Raw genomic sequence first — 17,633 nt, forward strand, 5'->3', positions numbered from 1 at the left:
ACATCATATGCACATAAATATTTGAGCTATAATACACAATCAAGACCCATCCCCAAAGCTTCTGTCATACTATTATGCAAAGCACAGCCATGCTAATTTCTAGATATAAACCATAATTCCACACCTACAAATCAAAAGTAGAATTAGTGGCAGTTTATTGCCTTATACAAATTTAACCAACATGGCAACCATGCCAAAGGAATTAAAACATTTTCAGGACATATGTACAGACTGTACATTTCAGAAACATTTGAACAATAAAAATGCAAGAACAATCTTTGCATTATGAATTAAACTAAACACATGGGTTGAAACCATCAATGCATTAAATGGGATTACAAAGGCACTTCCCTACCCAACATAGGAAATGACAATCTGCAGCCTAGAGGGAGGTTGAAAAAAGAGTGCTCAACTACGGCACAATCTCAACTTTAAGAAAAAAATAAGCAGGATTTAATCAAAGATTTATAGGATTCAATGTGATCCACTTTTCACTGAGTTCACACAGTTTCATCTTTGTTTTTATGTTGCTTTTCTTGGCTCTCTCGTTCTGTACTTTGGCTCCTTCGACCATCATGTTTGTCTGAATGGTCCTTGCCATCACTGTGATCATGTTTATGGGATCGTTCTTTGCTTCTACTACGCTTTCGGGATTTCTCTTTGCTGGGACTGTGGTCTCGTTTTCTGGACTTTTCAACACTATCGGTTCTTCCTCTGCTTCCACTTCTACTTCGTTTATTTGATTTATCTTTACCTTCATTTTTATGTTTACTTAATTTCTCCTTGCTCCTGCTTCTACTGTGCTTACCTGTATTCTTACTTCTACTCCTACGTTTCCTCTCCCTGCTTCGACTTCTACTATGTTTCCTGTCTTTTTTGGAATCTTTCTTATCATCCCTGTGCTTTTTTTCATCCTTGTCATCTTTGTGTCTTTTCTCTTCTATTTCACCCTTACTTTTCCTGTCTTTTGACCGTTCCCTAGATCTCTCTCTTTCATTACCCTTTTCCTTGTCATAGTTTCTATCTTTTTTCCTGCTTCGTTCATTTTCTTTCTCCCGCTCTCTATCCCTGTCTCTTCTATCTCCCTTTCTATCCCGACTTCGACTACAACTTCTGTGTCTCTCTCTGCTTCTGCTTCGCCTCCGCTCTAATGCACGATCAGTACTTCGTGATCTTCGCCTCTCTTTTTCTTTCTCCTTAGCTTCACGTTCTAATCTCTGCCGTTCTCTCTCCCTTTCTAGTTCTCTATCAAAACTAGATGATCCATGGCCTTCCCGATGATGACTTCTGCTTCTGGATCTTCTAGGAGACCTCCTGGGGCTCACAGACCTTCTTGGAGACCTACATTAAAAATAAAGGATTTACAAGTTGAAATTTTAACAATGAGCTCTCTGGATTTTTCCAGTTTGTGTTTTATGAATCCTCATGTTCCACATGAAATTGCCAAACATTGTGCATCTATTTCAGGATCATTTAATTATTTTATTCATTAGTATTACCATCAATCCACTCTTTTGACTGGTTGCTTTAGAAACATTTGTTGTCCCAGCAAAGGTAGGACACTATTTTTTCTGATAATACAAAGTGTAAGGCACTAGATATTGGCTTTTATAATTACACTATTTTGAAAAGTTAATGTATAACCTTGAACGTCTACGCTCTGCATGTCGATCTATTTCTTCCACTCCCTCCTTGGCATCCTTCTTGATTTTTCTAGGTCTGGTTTTTATTTGCTGATCAATGTTTTTCTGGACTGGCACGGGAATTCTTGGAAACAATGTTGAAAACCATTCGAGCTTAGTAAGAAAGGAACGAAGCATCTCCCCAATGGTCATAACACAACCCCCACCTGCCTTCACATCCAGGTCCTACAAAACACAAAGAAAAATATCCTGACCGTCAAAAAAGTTCGTTGCTTATTTTAAACAAATGCTGATATATTTATTGCCATCTTGAAGTCTCAATTATGAAAATTTACTTGTTTCACACTTTAATAAATGTTCTTGAAAAAATTCCAATTCTTGTACCCTTTGGATTTGGCAATAAATGTTACAGATAGGGAGTGGGAATTAATACACATGCATGCAGGTCCATAGTAAGCCTGCAGCCATCTGGATGTTAAGGGACTGTCTCAATGAACAGATTAAGGTGTAATCCTCTTACTCTGTCTAGTTGAATGGTATGATCTTGTATCTTATTTAAATGCTACAAAACTGAGAATTTCTTTGTAAGGCTATATTTAATACCTCATTTTATGGGTGCATGACTGTACACAGTGATAGCCAACACTGTGACCTATCCACATAAGAACTACTTCATTTCCTCTCTATAAATGATCATATAGAAAGTTGTAATACAAAATGGCGTCCTAACAAAATTGGAAGCAATAGCAAACCAACTGCCATGAAGCAGTGAGGTTTCTAATTTAGAAATATGTAAAAAAATAAATAAATGAACAAATAATTGGAAACGCATAATCCATGATGACCATTGTCTCTGAAAAGGGTCATTACCGCATGAAGGCCTTCTTGCTATGCCCTCTCACAGCTCAGGACATGTTAGTCAGCTATTGTCAAGTCCCAAACCTATAGTGCAAGCACACAAGGAAAGTGAGATTTGTTATCTAAACATGAAGAGAAAATCTGTATGTAAAACTGCTTGCACTCACACACATTTAAGTGTTCAGATATACAGTATTTCCAAATATAATCGTTTCACAGAGATCTAAAGAAGAAAACAATGAGTTAGCTTAAATGTAGCACCGTGCGAGTATCTACATGGTTAAACAGAACAAACATTAGAAGCACTTAGAAAAATAACTGTGTGGAACAGAAAGAGGCCTTCTGTTACAGAAAAGTGTGACGATGTTGAACAGCTTCAACATATTAGATTTATGGACTTGAAAAAAACTTTAGAGGTTAAAATTATCCTTATCATAAATGTTTACCACGTCTTTAAATGAGTTTGTGCAACATTGGCAAAAAAGTGCATATGAACCAGCTGGAAGCACTTCCTCCTACATAAAAAAGTTCTGGGGAAGCAGCTGAGAAAGACTGATTCTAACACTTCCCCTAACATATAGTTTTGGAGAGATAGGAGACATGAATGTATACTGCTATTAAAAATATTAGAGCCAAAACTGTGTAGTATGTCATATGTATAAACTCAAAGTAAGGCCTTTAATAGTAATGACACTAATTAAGGCCTGCAAGTTCGATCATTTTCTTGTTCAACTTGTCCTATGAAGGAAATAGCTTGTAGGACACTGGAATTGAAGCCTTCCCAAAAAAAGTTACAAGGCAGCACTTCACAGAAATGTAGTTAATGTTCATATCCAAGAATTAAAGTAGCACCCACTTGGGGGGGGGGGGGGGTAGGGGGGAAGGAGGGATGCTAACTATTAATTATGCAATTACCCCACAGCTGAATTCTTAATTAAGGAATATTTTGATCACATTACAAATATACAATAACACAGGTTTACCTGGATTAACAAATGTCTCCTTTGTACTGTATTTGATGCTTAGTATGAAAGTAGCTGTGTAAAATAAATATACTGTGTTGTAGTCACGCGTATGTATTACACTGCATTTTTATTAAAAATAGGGCTTTTCTGTAAGCATGAAGTTTGATATTTCTTGTAATACAGGGCGTTCATCTCAACCAGTCAAGGAAAATAATGTTCTTAAATCTAGTAAATAACTTAAGACTCCAACTCAGTAAATACTACATATTACTGCAATTTAAGGATTGTGTATTTCAATCCTCTAACCCTAGAAATGTGTTACATATTCCCCCACTCAATTTCTCTAGCAAGGAACTTTGGGATAAGGGACAACAATAATTCCCATGACACTATTTTCTCATTCTCCCTCCCTGCTGCATAATAATGCAGTCCGTTTGACTGAAGGAGTTTGGAACTTAGCACTTAAAATTTCCTGTTGATCCATGGATCAACAGGAATGTTCAGACAAGTACAGCTGGACCATCCTATCCAGTAATTAAGTTGCTCACTTCTCGTTAGTGACATTTAGTTTCTAGTCACTTGATATAACTGCCACAGAAATGAGCAGATAAAGTTTTGCTGTAAAATTGTTGATCCCAATCACACACCTCTCTCCATCCGTAGTACATGATTAAATTTTTCAGTAATACACAATTCATACATTTAGAAGACTAATATTTCAAACACTTTTGGAAGTCCGGGCCATAAACTTTTATTTATTGGGATCTGTTTAGCATATCCCTTTCCACCCCACCCTTTAACGAACAAACAAACAAAAAAAAAAAAGGGTGTAACAGTATAAAGCCATTAGAGACACCACCATGCCGTCCAAAGGTCTCACCTTAAAGAATTTATTTAAACTTATTTCACATCAGTTTCTAACATATGACATAAGCTTAAAACGTTCACTAGTCTTAGCCAGTGGAAAATTCAACACAAAAAATAAAAGTTGGTTTCCAGATCAGACCCACTCCCCACATTAATCTATTAGTGTAATTAAATTAAAAGAAAAAAAATCACAACATGAAGATGCTCAAACTACAGAAAAATGTATCAAAATTCTTAATCTAAAAAAGCAGCATGAAAGGAAACAAAAGAAAACAAATTATTACCCTCGCCGACATACCTCTTCATCATCAAGGAATGATTCAAACCAGTCCCATAGATCAGTAGGAGGCTGTGTGTACCTTGAAGTACAAAGAAAATGTGTAAATTTAATAAATTTTCTGTGTATTAAACTAGTTTATAGTTAAATACATTGCTACTCACCTAATGTACATAAATCCAAGAGCCCTAATGTACGGAGAATCTGTGTGTGTTATGAGGCCCATCACTTGCTTACGAGTGAGTTTCAGAGTAAATAATTTGTAAAGCAGGCAAAAAGCTGTAGACACAATTCCACCAGTTCCAACACCTCGCACCTTTAGTGACAGGAAAAAAAAAAAAAAGGATACACCAGATGTTTAACAGACAGTCACTAAAAGATTACTCCAGATTTTCAGTGGCAGAAGAATAAGAACGTAAAAAGAACGAAGCATTTCCATTGGAAAAATGGCAAGAATACTGCTGCTTGCCTCCTCAAACTCACATCCTTCAGGGTCAAATGGGGTATTTCAGTCCTCTATAATTTCGAAATTTGTCATCTACATTATGATCCAATACTCAAGTGTAGACAAGACTGGGATATTTCACAGGTGATTATTTATCACACAAAAGTATTTAAGAAGGCACGTACTTCTACTTACCCCTCCGCACATCCCTGTCTGGCCTGCTGTTTTTCTGCTCCCTTTCTCCCAGGGTTCAACATGTGTAACCTGAAAGTGTGAAAAAGATTACTATCACAGCCATCACATGTAGCTTCAAAGATGATGTACAAGTACATAAAAACAATCATCATGTGCCCAAATAAATACAATTAAGTTCATAAAAAAATTTCCTAAATCAGTTTTCAGTAGGGCTCATCAACTCATACCAAATTAAAGGCAAGCTGGATACTTCAGCAAAACAACAAAATATCTGGTCTTTTTGTGCCCACGTTACCCAAGATTTTAATAATCTTTCCTCAAAAGTTAAAAAAAAATTGTCAAAGTAAGTAACTGTGACTGCATATTACACTGCAGTCTCCCCCAAGTATTTATCTGGGGATAAAAACCAATCATTACCATGGTCAATACTGAGTAATTTCACTCTAACATACTATTAGCATTATGCTTGTTAATAGAGCATTTTAGTCTGTGGTACTTACTGCACATGACTATGGGGGGGGTACATACTTCACTACTTATGCAGATTAATAAGAGACTAATATTTTCTTATTCTCTCCTCATTATAACCTAAATCTAAGACAATGAGAAAAAACAACTATGAACCGTAATATTTTAATCTAAAAAACTAATGGCTTTTTTGTAGATTGTGATGATACTCTGAGATAATGACCTGCTCTGCATCCTAAACAATAATGGCTGATTTAGTTCTATGAAGGGTTTTAGCATAGTTCAAGTACATCTTAAAACAAGATTTGATGATCAGTGCTAGAACTAAGTTGACCAATACCATCCTTGGACTCTTGTAATGAGAGTCAGACAAAAAAATCTGCTCAAGCTACATTAAAAATCGAGCAAATCCATAGAGGAGGGAATAGTCACTTGGCTACACAGGTATGTACATTTTATAAACTCATCAATTTAATATGGGTCAGTTTCACTACCTGGTTCAGAAACTGGAAGACAAAAATCCACTGGTCTTACACAGACACCGTGTAATGCTTGAGTCCAAGTATAAAACGGTAACATTTTACTTTACACTTCAGAATTAGGGCTATCAAGCGATTAAAAAAATTAATCACGATTAATTGTGCAATTAATCGTGCTTTTAAACAATAACAGAATACCAATATTTTGGGATGTTGTCTGTTTTCAAATATATTAATTTCAATTACAAAATACAAAGTATACAGTGCTCACTTTATATTTATTTTTATTACGAATATTTACGCTGTAAAAAACAAAAGAAATAGTATTTTTCAATTCACCTAATTCAAGTACTGAAGTGCAATCTCTTTACCATGAAAGTTGAACCTACAAATGTAGAATTATGTACCAAAAAACCTGCATTCAAAAACAAAACAAAATCCCAAAAGTTACACTTCTTGTTCAGCCAATCGCTCAAACAAGTTTGTTTACATTTTCAGAAGATAATGCTGCCTGCTTCATGTTTACAATGTCACCTGAAAGCGAGAACAGGCATTTGCATGGCACTATTGCAAGATATTTACGTGCCAGATGCGCTAAAGGTTCATATATCCCTTGATGCTTCAACCACCATTCCAGAGGACGAGTCCATGCTGATGACAGGTTCTGCTCAATAACGATCCAAAAGCATTGCCCAACAACACATGTTCATTTTCATCATCTAAGTCAGATACCACCAGCAGAAGATTCATGTTTTGTTTGTTTGGGTTTTTTTTGGTGGTGGTGGTTCAGGTTCCATGGTTTCCGCATCCATGTTGCTCTTTTAAGACTTCTAAACGTACGCTCCACACCTCATTCCTCTCAGATTTTGGAAGGCACTTCAGATTCTTAAATCTTGGGTCGAATGCTGAAGCTATTTTTAGAAATTACACATTGGTATCTTCTTTGCGTTTTCTCAAATCGACAGTGAAAGTGTTCTTAAAACGAACAACATGTGCTGAGTCATCATCCGAGACTGTTATAACATGAAATATATGGTAGAATGTACGTAAAACAGAACAGGAGACATACAATCCTCCCCCAAGGAGTTCAGTCACAAATGTAATTAACGCATTATTTTGTGAAGGAGCATCATCAGCATGGAAGCATGTCCTCTGGAACAATGGCCGAAGCACAAAACGGCATATGAATCTTTAGCGCATCTGGCACACAAATATTTTGTGATGCCAGCTACAACAGTGCCATGTGAACACCTGTCTTACTTTCAGGTGACATTGTAATTAAGAAGTGGGCAGCATTATTTCCCGTAAATGTAAACCAACTTTTTCTCTTAGTGACTGGCTGAACAAGAAGTAGGACTGAATGGACTTGTAGGCTCTAACGCAGAGGTGGGCACACTATGGCCTGTGGGCCACATCCAGTCCGCGGGACCCTCCTGCCCGGCCCCCAAGCTCCTGGCCCAGGAGGGTAGCCCCCAGCCCGTCCCCTGCTGTTCCCCCCTCCCCTGCAGCCTCATCTCACTGTGCCGCCAGCGCAATGCTCTGGGCGGCTGGGCAGCGGACTCCTGCATGGCAGCGCAGCTGCAGAGTCGCAGCCTGACCTGGTGCTCTGTGCTGTGTAGTGGCATGGCTGCCTGTTCTGGGGCTCTGGACGGCACGGCTGTGGCACTGCCAGCCACCACTGTTCCACGCAGCACGGTAGGGGGGCAGGGAGCAGGGGGGTGGGATAGAAGGCAGGGGACTTCGGTGTGGTGGTCAGGGGGCGGGAGCGTGGATGGGGTCAGGCGGTCAGAGGGTGGGGAACAGGGGGGTTGAATGGGGCAGTCAGGGGCATGGGTTCTGGGCGCAGTCTGGGGACAGGGAGGAGGGGTGGTTGCATGGGGCAGGGGCAGGCAGGAACGAAAGGAAGGGTTGGATGGGACGGCAGGGGGCAGTCGGGCGGGGGGCCCGGGAGCGGTCAGGGAGCAGGAGTGCAAGATGGTGGATAGGGCAGGAGTCCGGGGGGAAGGAGGGGTGTGGTGTCGGAGGCCAGGCCACGCCTGGCTGTTTGGGGAGGCACAGGCTCCCCTAACTGGCCCTCCATACAATTTCAGAAACCCGATGTGGTCCTCAGGCCAAAAAGTTTGCCCGCCCCTGCTCTGAAGTTTTACATCGTTACATAACTGCACTCAAAAGCAAAACAAAAAAATCCTATGTATGTAAGTTGCATTTTCATGATAAAGAGATTGCACTACAGTACTTGTATGAGGTGAACTGAAAAATACTATTCTTTTATTTATAATAAAAAATAATATAAAGTGATCACTGTACGCTTTGTATTCTGTGTTGTAATAGAAATCAATATATTTGAAAATGTAGAAAAACCATCCAAAAATATTTAATAAATTTCTATTGGTATGCTATTGTTTAACAGTGCGATTAATCATGATTAATTTTTAAATAAAATTAACTTTGAGTTAATTGTGTGAGTTAACTGCAATTAATCGACAGCCCTATTCAGAATTATTTAAGAGAACCTATGAAATAAAACTTTGAATACATGCATAAAGCATGCTGAAATCCAATGTAGTCGTCCAAGGTTTATCTTACAAACGGCAAAATTACTGTTGACAGTAGCCATCTTGCTAAAAATGTGAACTTGTCTCATATACCAATAATATGGAAACCCATTCAACCTGCTTTATCACACATATCCTACATATTACCAGCAGCACATTTGAAGAGCTCAGAAATAACAAGTACCATATAAATTATACTGAAAGCATATTTCATATTATTCATTGTGAACTGTACCTTTTACCTCACACAGTAAGGCACTAATGGGCTGAATAAAGTAGTTCCCTTTTCAGTCAAAAGGACAAGAACCAAATAATAAACACTGAACACAAGAAGATGTTCTTCAAATTTGATTATTTGTATTACAGTAGTGACTAATGGCCCCAACCAAAACTAGGGCCCGGTTGTGCAAGGCACTGTACAAACACATAGTAGGCAACAGTCCCCAGCCTGAAAACCTTAAAATATAAAGTCCAGATCCCAACACATCTACTTAACTTGATGGGACCACTCAGAGTACCTAAAGTTGAGTGTGTGCAGGATCAGTACCTCAATGTGTAAAACACTAGGAGAAAGGAAGTGCACCAGTTTACTAAGTGGAATTGAAACACACACAGATGAGGGGATAGATTTTAAAATTAACTAATTCAGGAATCCAAACAGAGGCCAGATTTTGAGTAGTGCTCAACAGCCAGTAGTTCTGAGCATGACTCCAAGTCAGTTTTGCCCATAGCTCAGCACCCAACATGATGAAATCTTAAAAATCTGACTATTTTGGCACCAAAATGGGAACAGAACTCTTTTGGAAAATGGGGCCATAAGTGTGTGGTGTGTCAAAGCAGGAATTAAACCCAAATCTTCTGCACCCCAATGTAGTGCCTAAACCACAAAGAACATCCTTTTTAATCACACCCACTTTATACGTAAGTGCCAGGTAAGAATTCTGTTAGTTTCAATCCAACTAAGAACCTCTATGCCATAAACCTCTAAATATTTTTAAATATCAAGAGCCCCATTTCTGTGTGTCGAATTAATCTACTCGACATTTTTATTTAAAGAAGAATGGAAAACATATTTCCTTTAAAGGTTTTCACAAATTGGAAGTTAAATAACGACTAAGGGTCCAATACTACAGAACACACTGCTTTTCAACATGAATATGCAAACTATTTCAACTACCCTAGTTAATTAAACTTTAGAGAGTACTGAAATTTAGTATAAAACAATTTATATGTACTAATTTTAAAATATTTTGGAATGCATCTAAAATGTGACTATGTAACACAACACCTTCTCATTCCAGATATGCTATTCAGTATTTCATCTCAGTTTAGGTGACAAAAATAGCCTTTACACCCTTTCATTTCTATTAGTTCTACACTTTCAACACAGCTCCAGGAAAGTGAAATGGGCTCTGTTTCCTGTTGATGCTCAAGAAGTTTGTTTATAGAATTCCAATTGATGATTCCTATGCAATCTCACTTAATGTAATGAGTAACACAGGTAATTGAGACCAATAAACTGGCCTCCAGAATCTGTGTTACTGGGAATTATGCATGATAAGGAAAGAGTCCATCTCGACTCAAGAGACCAGGTGGAAGTTAACAGCACACTAGCATTTAGGGGGAAATGCCATCCTTTTTAAACCAGTGAACTGAGCAAACTCGATACGGAAATAATCAAGACACAAACATAGAATCCCACACAGCCATTATTACAGAATCACTTTTGAGAACACTGTTCTTTAAGCAATGGAGTTACCCATCAATAATGTTTTAAGCCAAGCAAGAAAGTAATAAAGCTTATTTCCAAATATATTTACACCCACTCAGTGACAACGGAATTGAGGAGTAAGATCAATACATGCCAGAAGAGTGTCAATATTTTCCAGAGTACAAGTGACTGAAAACAATGGCCTAAATAACCCTGAACTTGTACACATTAGCAGGACAATGCATGTAATTGCGTTGATGAGCATTAATTTTGCATACCTCTACCTGGTACCCTGGCTTGATGGAAGCCTCGCTGCAAGACTGATTCAATCCTGCTAACGAAACAAGAACTGAGACAAGGATGCACCGAGGAGTTCATTTATCTCCCCAGCACAGCCAGACTAATGCCAACAGCAGCACTATAATTTGATCTCGTTTCAATACCTGGATGCCGCAATCTCTAACTGGAGAGGAAGGCCACATGCAAGCTCCTACTGGGACCGCTGACTGGCACCGCGATCCCTTTTGGAGCCCAGCAGTACAAGGTACTAGCAATCGCTAGGCGTGGGGGCTGGCCGTGCCCCCTGGAAAAGGGACACAAGTTGAGGTGACTCCTATGCTCTAAGCACTGAGCAGGCAGGCTCCCTTTCGGAGACGTACGCTCGTGCTTCAACCGCTGCACATGGTTTTCACAGCCTCCTACTCACCGCGTTCACGGACTCGGCTGCACGCGCCCTTTGCGGGAAGGCCACGGCTCCCCGCTCCCCAAGCCCAGGGGCCTGAAGAGAGGCCGTGAGCGGCCATTTCATCCCCGCAGCGCGGACACAGCCCCCGCACCCACCATTCCGCTCAGCGCCGGAAAGCCCTACTCGTTCTCGCGGGGCCGCTCCCCTGAGCCCAGCTAGGCGCAGGAGGCAGCCCCTGCCCTCCCCTGCTCACGCGCAGGGAAGGAGGATGCCGCTCGCTACTGGGCCGAGATAGAGGACAAGGGGACCCCGCCACCCGGAGCGAGGACGAGCAGGGAGGAACCCGCAGGCCGGAAGCGCCCCCAGTCCCGCTCCCCCGAAGGAAACGGGCAGCACGCAGAGGAGCGGGAAGGCCTCGGGGGGAGCCGGCCGGCCGGCCCAGGCCCCAAGCCGCTCCCACGATGGGCCCTCCCCGCCCCCGCTGGCCTCACCTTGAAGTAGATCTCGTCCACCACCTCGTGGTAGGTCTTGAGTTCGTAGAGCTGCACCTTGAAGTAGGGCGAGGAGAGGATGTTGGTGAGGATCATGGGATTCAGGTTCATGGTCTTCTCGTTCCCCCACAGCGGCAGCACGTTGCCCTGCTTGCCCGAGGCCGCTGGTTTGGGGGCCCCGCTCTGTAGCGGCAGCTGGGCCGGCGGGACGGATCCGGCCGGGTGCTGGGCCGCCTGCTGCTGCTGGCAGTTGCCGGCGCCTACCGCGGGGCTATTGTTGGCCATAGCGCCACAGCGGCTCGGTGCTCCGGCCGGGGCGGGGGACTGACTCGCTGGACCGAAACGCGAGTGGCCGAGCCGGGGGCTGTCTCCGCTAACTGCCAACAAGATGGCGGGCCCTGCGGAAGTGACGAATTCGTCTTCCGGGACCGACCGCGCCGCCGACCAATCGCACCGGCCCGGCCGCGATGGCCCCAGAAGCCTCCGGTTTGGAGAGCGGTGGGATGACGCCGTTTCCCTCTGCTGAGAGTTGGGGCCCCTTCTGCTCAGGGAGACGAGTGACCCCTCATTTTCGCAGCGGGCAGAGGATCCGTAAGGCAGAGCCTCTCCTCGCTACTTAGCCGTCGCTTTCTTTGGAACAGTGCAGTAATTTCCTTTGCTTGAAACCAACTTGGCAGGAACTGATTTTATCCGCCCTAATACGTGTCTCGTGCCGCTTGGGCCTATCCCAAGAACAAACGAGCTGAAGAGCTATGAGCCCCTGGTTCTGGCACCAGTGGAGAGCATACGCTGAAGTCCAGGGCTACAACAATGGGAAATAAATTCCCTCTTGGGGGTTTTAGGACATAATTCCATGAAAAGGCCTGCTCACCCCAACCCTTTAAACTGAAAGCTTCCTGTTAGCAGCAGCCTCTAATAAATTAGGTCCACAAACTGGAATAGTGTAGCACATTTGGGAATTACCAGCATAAAAATAGAAAATAACAGAAGCTAGTGGAATGAGACTATAAAAAACCTTGTGCCATAGGTGTTGGAACAGTTTTTATACTGGGGTGCTGAAAGTCATTGGACAAAACTGTAAACCCTGTACATGATGGAAACCCCTTCAAACCAAAGAGTGCTGTTGCACCCCTAGCACCTCTAGTTGTAGCATCTATGTGTTGTGCTGTATCTGAATGAACTGGGATACCAAGGTCTCATTCTGCACTTCTATCTCATGCAGATATCATTTTCAACAAGAACAGTTTTCAGAGTAGCAGCCGTGTTAGTCTGTATTCGCAAAAAGAAAAGGAGTACTTGTGGCACCTTAGAGACTAACAAATTTATTAGAGCATAAGCTTTCGTGAGCTACAGCTCACTTCATCGGATGCAAGAACAGTGTATGCAAGTGACTGCAGGATTAGATTAGAGTTGAAAAATATGAAACCTCTCTAGTCTAGCCTGACAATTGTCTGATATTGACTCTTGTAGCCAAATCGTTTAGCTTAGTGTTTTCTGCAAAATAATATCTAAAAGGATAACTAGAAGTATTTCATGTTGCTAAATTTAAAAATGAGCAGAAATATTTAGGAATCTCTTCGACCAGAAGAAGTTTCTACTACTAAACTTAAGGATAGAAAGAAAGAATTATAGAAGTGTAGGACTGGAAGGGACCTTGAGAGTTCTCTAGTCTAGTCTCCTGCACTAAAGGCAAGACTAAGTATTATCATTCACACATTTTGAATTTTAATCCTATCCTCCAAAGCACTTCCAACCCCTCCCAGCTTGGTATTGTCTGCAAACTTTATAAGTGTACTCTTAATGCCATTATCTAAATCACTGATGAAGATAGTGAACAGAACTGATCCCTGCAGGACCCCACTTAATATGCCCTTCTAGCTTGCCTGTGAACCACTGATCCCTGCAGGACCCCACTTAATATACCCTTCTAGCTTGCCTGTGAACCACTGATAAATACTCTCTCGAAATGATTTTCCAACCAGTTGTGTACCCACCTTATACTAGCTCCATCTAGGTTGTATTTCCCAAGTTTGTTTGTGAGAAAGTCAGGCAAGACAGTATCAAAAGCATAACTAAAGTCAAGCTATGCCACATCTTCAGCTTCCCCCCACAAGGCTTGTTATCCAGTCAAAGAAAGCTATTATGTTGGTTTGATATGATTTGTTCTTGACAAATTTACATTGACTGTTATTTATCACCTTATTATCTTCTAGGTGTTTGAAAATTGATTGTTTAATAATTTGCTCCATTATCTTTCTGGACATTGAAGGTAAGATGACAGTAATTCCTTGGGTTGTCCTTATTCCCTTTTTTATAGATTGGCACTATATTTATCTTTTTCCATTTCTCTGAAATCTCTCCCGTCTTCCATGACTTTTCAAAGATAATTGCTAATGGCTCAGATATCTCGAGTATTCTAGGATGTATTTCATCAGGCCCTGGCGACTTTAAGACATCTAACTTGTCTAAGTAATTTTTAACCTTTTCTTGCCCTATTTTAGCCTCCTACCTCATTTTCACCAGCATTCATTAAATTAAATGTCCAATTGCTAGTAAACTTTTTGGTGAAAACTGAAACAAAAGAGTAATTTAGCACTTCTACCATTTCCACATTTTCTGTTATTGTTTTTCCGCTTCTCATTGAGTAATGGACCTAGCCTGTCCTTGGTATTCCACTTGCTTCTAATGAATGGTATTGGGTTAATGCATCCAAAAGATAAAAAAGAAAAATTTCACTAAGTGGAATTCAAGGTCACGGTTTCTGCCTTTGAATGAGTTTGGGTTTGTCAGGATAAAGGGAGAAAAGAGATAATACATTTTATTAAACTTAGTTTAAATTGGTGTATCTGATGCTTGGGCTCTGGCTTGAGTTTCCACTTAAATATAAGTCTGATTTGTTTATTCAGAGATTCCCAGCAGTTTCTGAAATATACATGATATAAAGCACCAATATTCTTTAGTAATAAAACACAGTATCACATAATGCTTTAAAACAGTGGTTCTCTCAACCAGGGGTGGGAATCAAATTTTATAGCAATGTGTGGCGAGCCTTCCCACTAACCCAAGGGCTCGCAACACCATCCACTCAATTTTGGCCCAGCTTCTTCTCCTCTGTGATGATGGAGGGATGACTGGGCAAATTTGAGTGAGTGGTGGTGTGACCTAGCACAAAGGGTTGCAATGTCCACTAGCACTTTTTGATGCTGACACTGAGAAATATTACCCTGAAAACTTTGTGGATATTAAGATATGTGCTTTTAAAAGATTTCCTGATCTCTTCACAGTTAGACAGCAGGATCAAAGGTTTGACTTATTTAAAGTAGAATCCCCTTTCTTAGAATCAATGTATTGGTCCCAGTTCCATCTATATTACATTGAAAGTCCCATTTTGTATGGGGAGGAGGGCTCAAAGTAACAACAACAAAAAAAGCTGAGGGGGCATGATTCAAGGAAGTTAGAAAACCCCTACATTAAAGAGTCCATCATAAGCTAAACTACAAAAGAAAGTTTTAAAGCAAAATGTAAAGGGAGGACTGTGAGGAAAACTAAAAGGATCTAAAACTTGAATGACTAGAAAAAAAGGATGACATGAAATTTAATAAATAGGGCTGTCAAGAGCTTAAAAAAATTAATCGCGATTAATTGTGTGATTAATCGCACTGTTAAACAATAATAGAATATAATTTATTTAAATATTTGTGGATGTTTTCTACATTTTCAAATATATTGATTTCAGTTACAACACAATAAAAAGTGGTAGTGCTCAGTTTATATTTTTGACTAACAAATATTTGCACTGTAAAAAACAAAAGAAACAGTATATTTCATTTCACCTAATACAGGTACTGTGGTGTAATCTTTTTATCATGAAAGTTGAACTTACAAATGTAGAATTATGTACAAAAACTATTTCATTCACAATCATTTCAAAATACTATCTTTTCTCTTACTTTATTGTCTGTTCTCTCAGTTATTTACTCATGCATTTGTCTGTCCTTGTCAGGATTTTTTAGTTGATATCTTTATAAAGTTCTCCCTTTGTGTAAGTGGCATCTCCTTGGCTTTCCACAAAGGCCCTCCTTGATGGTGATGCTGAGGCCTTTGGAACAATTGCAAGCTATAAATTTCTCTGTCTAAAATTAGATTTCTTCCTTCAGGGATCTCAGCTGGTCTTCAAACTATCAAATCCAATCAATCAGAAAGGTGATTTTAACTTGCAAAAAGTGAGGAGTTGCATTAAAAGAAATGTGCTGTGGTTCAGTGCAAGCCTCATTACACAATAATACAGACTGACTCAGATCTCCTTTTCTAGACAGGCTTAGTCTGTCAATTGAAAAAGAAAAGAAAAATGTCAGTCTTTAGTACCTTGTTCACCATAGCATCCTTTGAGTCTGGTTACAGAAGAATGTCCATTTGCATTTGAATTATAAGTTGAGCAATATTGCCATATGTATTTTCTTGTCAAATGTTACTTACCCTTGAGTAATGTCGTCTGACAGTGTTGCTTTGCCAGTGTTTCCTTTGCAATCACATTCAATTACATGTATTTCACATTTAAAGAGAAGATATGTGACAAATGATAGCACCTGGTTTTCAAGATGCATTATCTCTGAAATTAATAGAGAACAGTACACAAATCTGCAGTCAGATTTCAAAGGACATAGACCTAGTTCCTCAAAAATTAATGGAAGTTAGGAATCTTAATACTATTGAGGATCTGGGCAATAGTTATCATTCTAATCCATCTTATCTGCTTTTTGTTCCAGTTACTGAAGCATCTTATGGAATTCCATGACTTAGGCCATGTCTACACTGGCGAGCTTACAGTGGCACAGCTGTACCGATGCAGCTGTGCCACTATACGATCGCTCGTGTAGCTGTTCTAAGATGGGAGAGAGCCCTCCCAGCAAGATAATTAAGCTATCTCCATCCAACGAGCGGTGGTAGCTATGTCGGCGGGAGACGTAGTGTGGACATAGTCTTAGACTTTCTTGATTCATGTAATATTTTGGCAAATTTTCCTACTTTAACTCAGAAATTTCTAGTTTTGACAGAATAGCTAAAATTGGCAATAAGTCTGAGTCTTCCTCCTTAGCTAGGATGGAGGTGATTGAACAGAAAAGTCCCTACAGCATGCGAAATATGGGATTGTGCTGATATCAAAGAAATCTGTATTATAATTCAATTTATTGCTTTCTGTAGATTATGGTAGTTTAAAAGGTCTTAGAACAATTACACTTACCTTTAGATGCTACTAGTGTTGAATGAAGCAGGAGTACCCTGCCTGAAATTACTGATTATAATGTGTAAATAGCCTTATAATGAACAACCTCTTGGATGGCTGGATCTGCCACTGCATGTCAGAAATAAAACAAAAATTTTAGATAACAGACTAAATCTGAGGAACTCTGCTTTTATGAAGTGAGCAACTAATTTAAATAAATTGTTTCCCCTCTTATCAGAAAAGATTTTCAAAACTTGCAGATCAAGCATTCACTTTTGAATTCTTCAAAGCAAAACACTAAAGTTGAAAATTGCTGACAGCACTTCCTACATCTTTCATTCTGACAATCTTCAAAGGTTCCCATCTCCACCTCTATACTACCTAATATTTAACAATATTTAACCTAATATTTAACAATCAAGAAAAATGTTTTCTTGTGATGACTTTTGTTTTGTAGGGGAGAAGTGACTTCAAAATTAGTAATTGTGGAGAAGGGCCCCTTTACAAAAAAAATCATTTTAGGTGTGTGGGTTCATTTTTCCTCTCTTCACAAATGCTATATTGACTCTTATATCCAGTGATTATTCTACCAGGCTATAATGAATCAAAACAGGAAATACAGAACCTTTGATCCAAATAATTCAAAGTGTTTTACAAATATTAATAAAATCTCATAGTACCTCTTTTGAGTTTCACAGCTAAATATGAGGTGGAACAGATTATTTAGCATAAAAGACAAAAACACCTTATCATCTATGGTCAAACGCTTT

At 40.0% G+C, this 17,633-nt stretch overlaps 2 protein-coding genes across 4 annotated transcripts in view; one reads left to right on the top strand and one right to left on the bottom strand.

Annotated features, from left to right (window-relative positions):
• Positions 1 to 138: 138 nt before the first annotated feature.
• PRPF38B (pre-mRNA processing factor 38B) lies at positions 139 to 12,016 on the bottom strand. Of its 2 annotated transcripts, none has more exons than XM_038412297.2 (6): positions 11,640 to 12,016; positions 5,251 to 5,319; positions 4,775 to 4,926; positions 4,632 to 4,692; positions 1,645 to 1,868; positions 139 to 1,341 (listed from the first exon to the last, which is right to left on the bottom strand). In XM_038412297.2, exons 1-6 carry the CDS (start codon positions 11,922 to 11,924, stop codon positions 501 to 503), a joined length of 1,632 nt encoding a protein of 543 aa, XP_038268225.1. In that variant the 5' UTR covers positions 11,925 to 12,016; the 3' UTR covers positions 139 to 500. The 2 variants fall into 2 exon arrangements, with proteins under 2 accessions (XP_038268225.1, XP_043376426.1); XM_043520491.1 differs by lacking the exon at positions 11,640 to 12,016 and adding an exon at positions 11,170 to 11,595.
• A 34-nt stretch (positions 12,017 to 12,050) lies between these two features.
• HENMT1 (HEN methyltransferase 1) overlaps positions 12,051 to 17,633 on the top strand; it is a 31,108-nt gene continuing 25,525 nt past the window's right edge. Inside the window, exons 1-2 of one of the 2 annotated variants that reach the window (XM_038412312.2) lie at positions 12,051 to 12,230; positions 13,853 to 13,908. The gene's annotated coding sequence lies outside the window, so the exon portion shown is untranslated. The remainder of the gene's footprint in view (positions 12,231 to 13,852; positions 13,909 to 17,633) is intronic. The other variant, XM_038412314.2, reaches the window with a different exon arrangement.

The sequence above is a fragment of the Dermochelys coriacea genome, chromosome 8 (assembly GCF_009764565.3).
Source record: "Dermochelys coriacea isolate rDerCor1 chromosome 8, rDerCor1.pri.v4, whole genome shotgun sequence".
In the NCBI taxonomy this organism is placed as follows: domain Eukaryota; kingdom Metazoa; phylum Chordata; order Testudines; family Dermochelyidae; genus Dermochelys; species Dermochelys coriacea.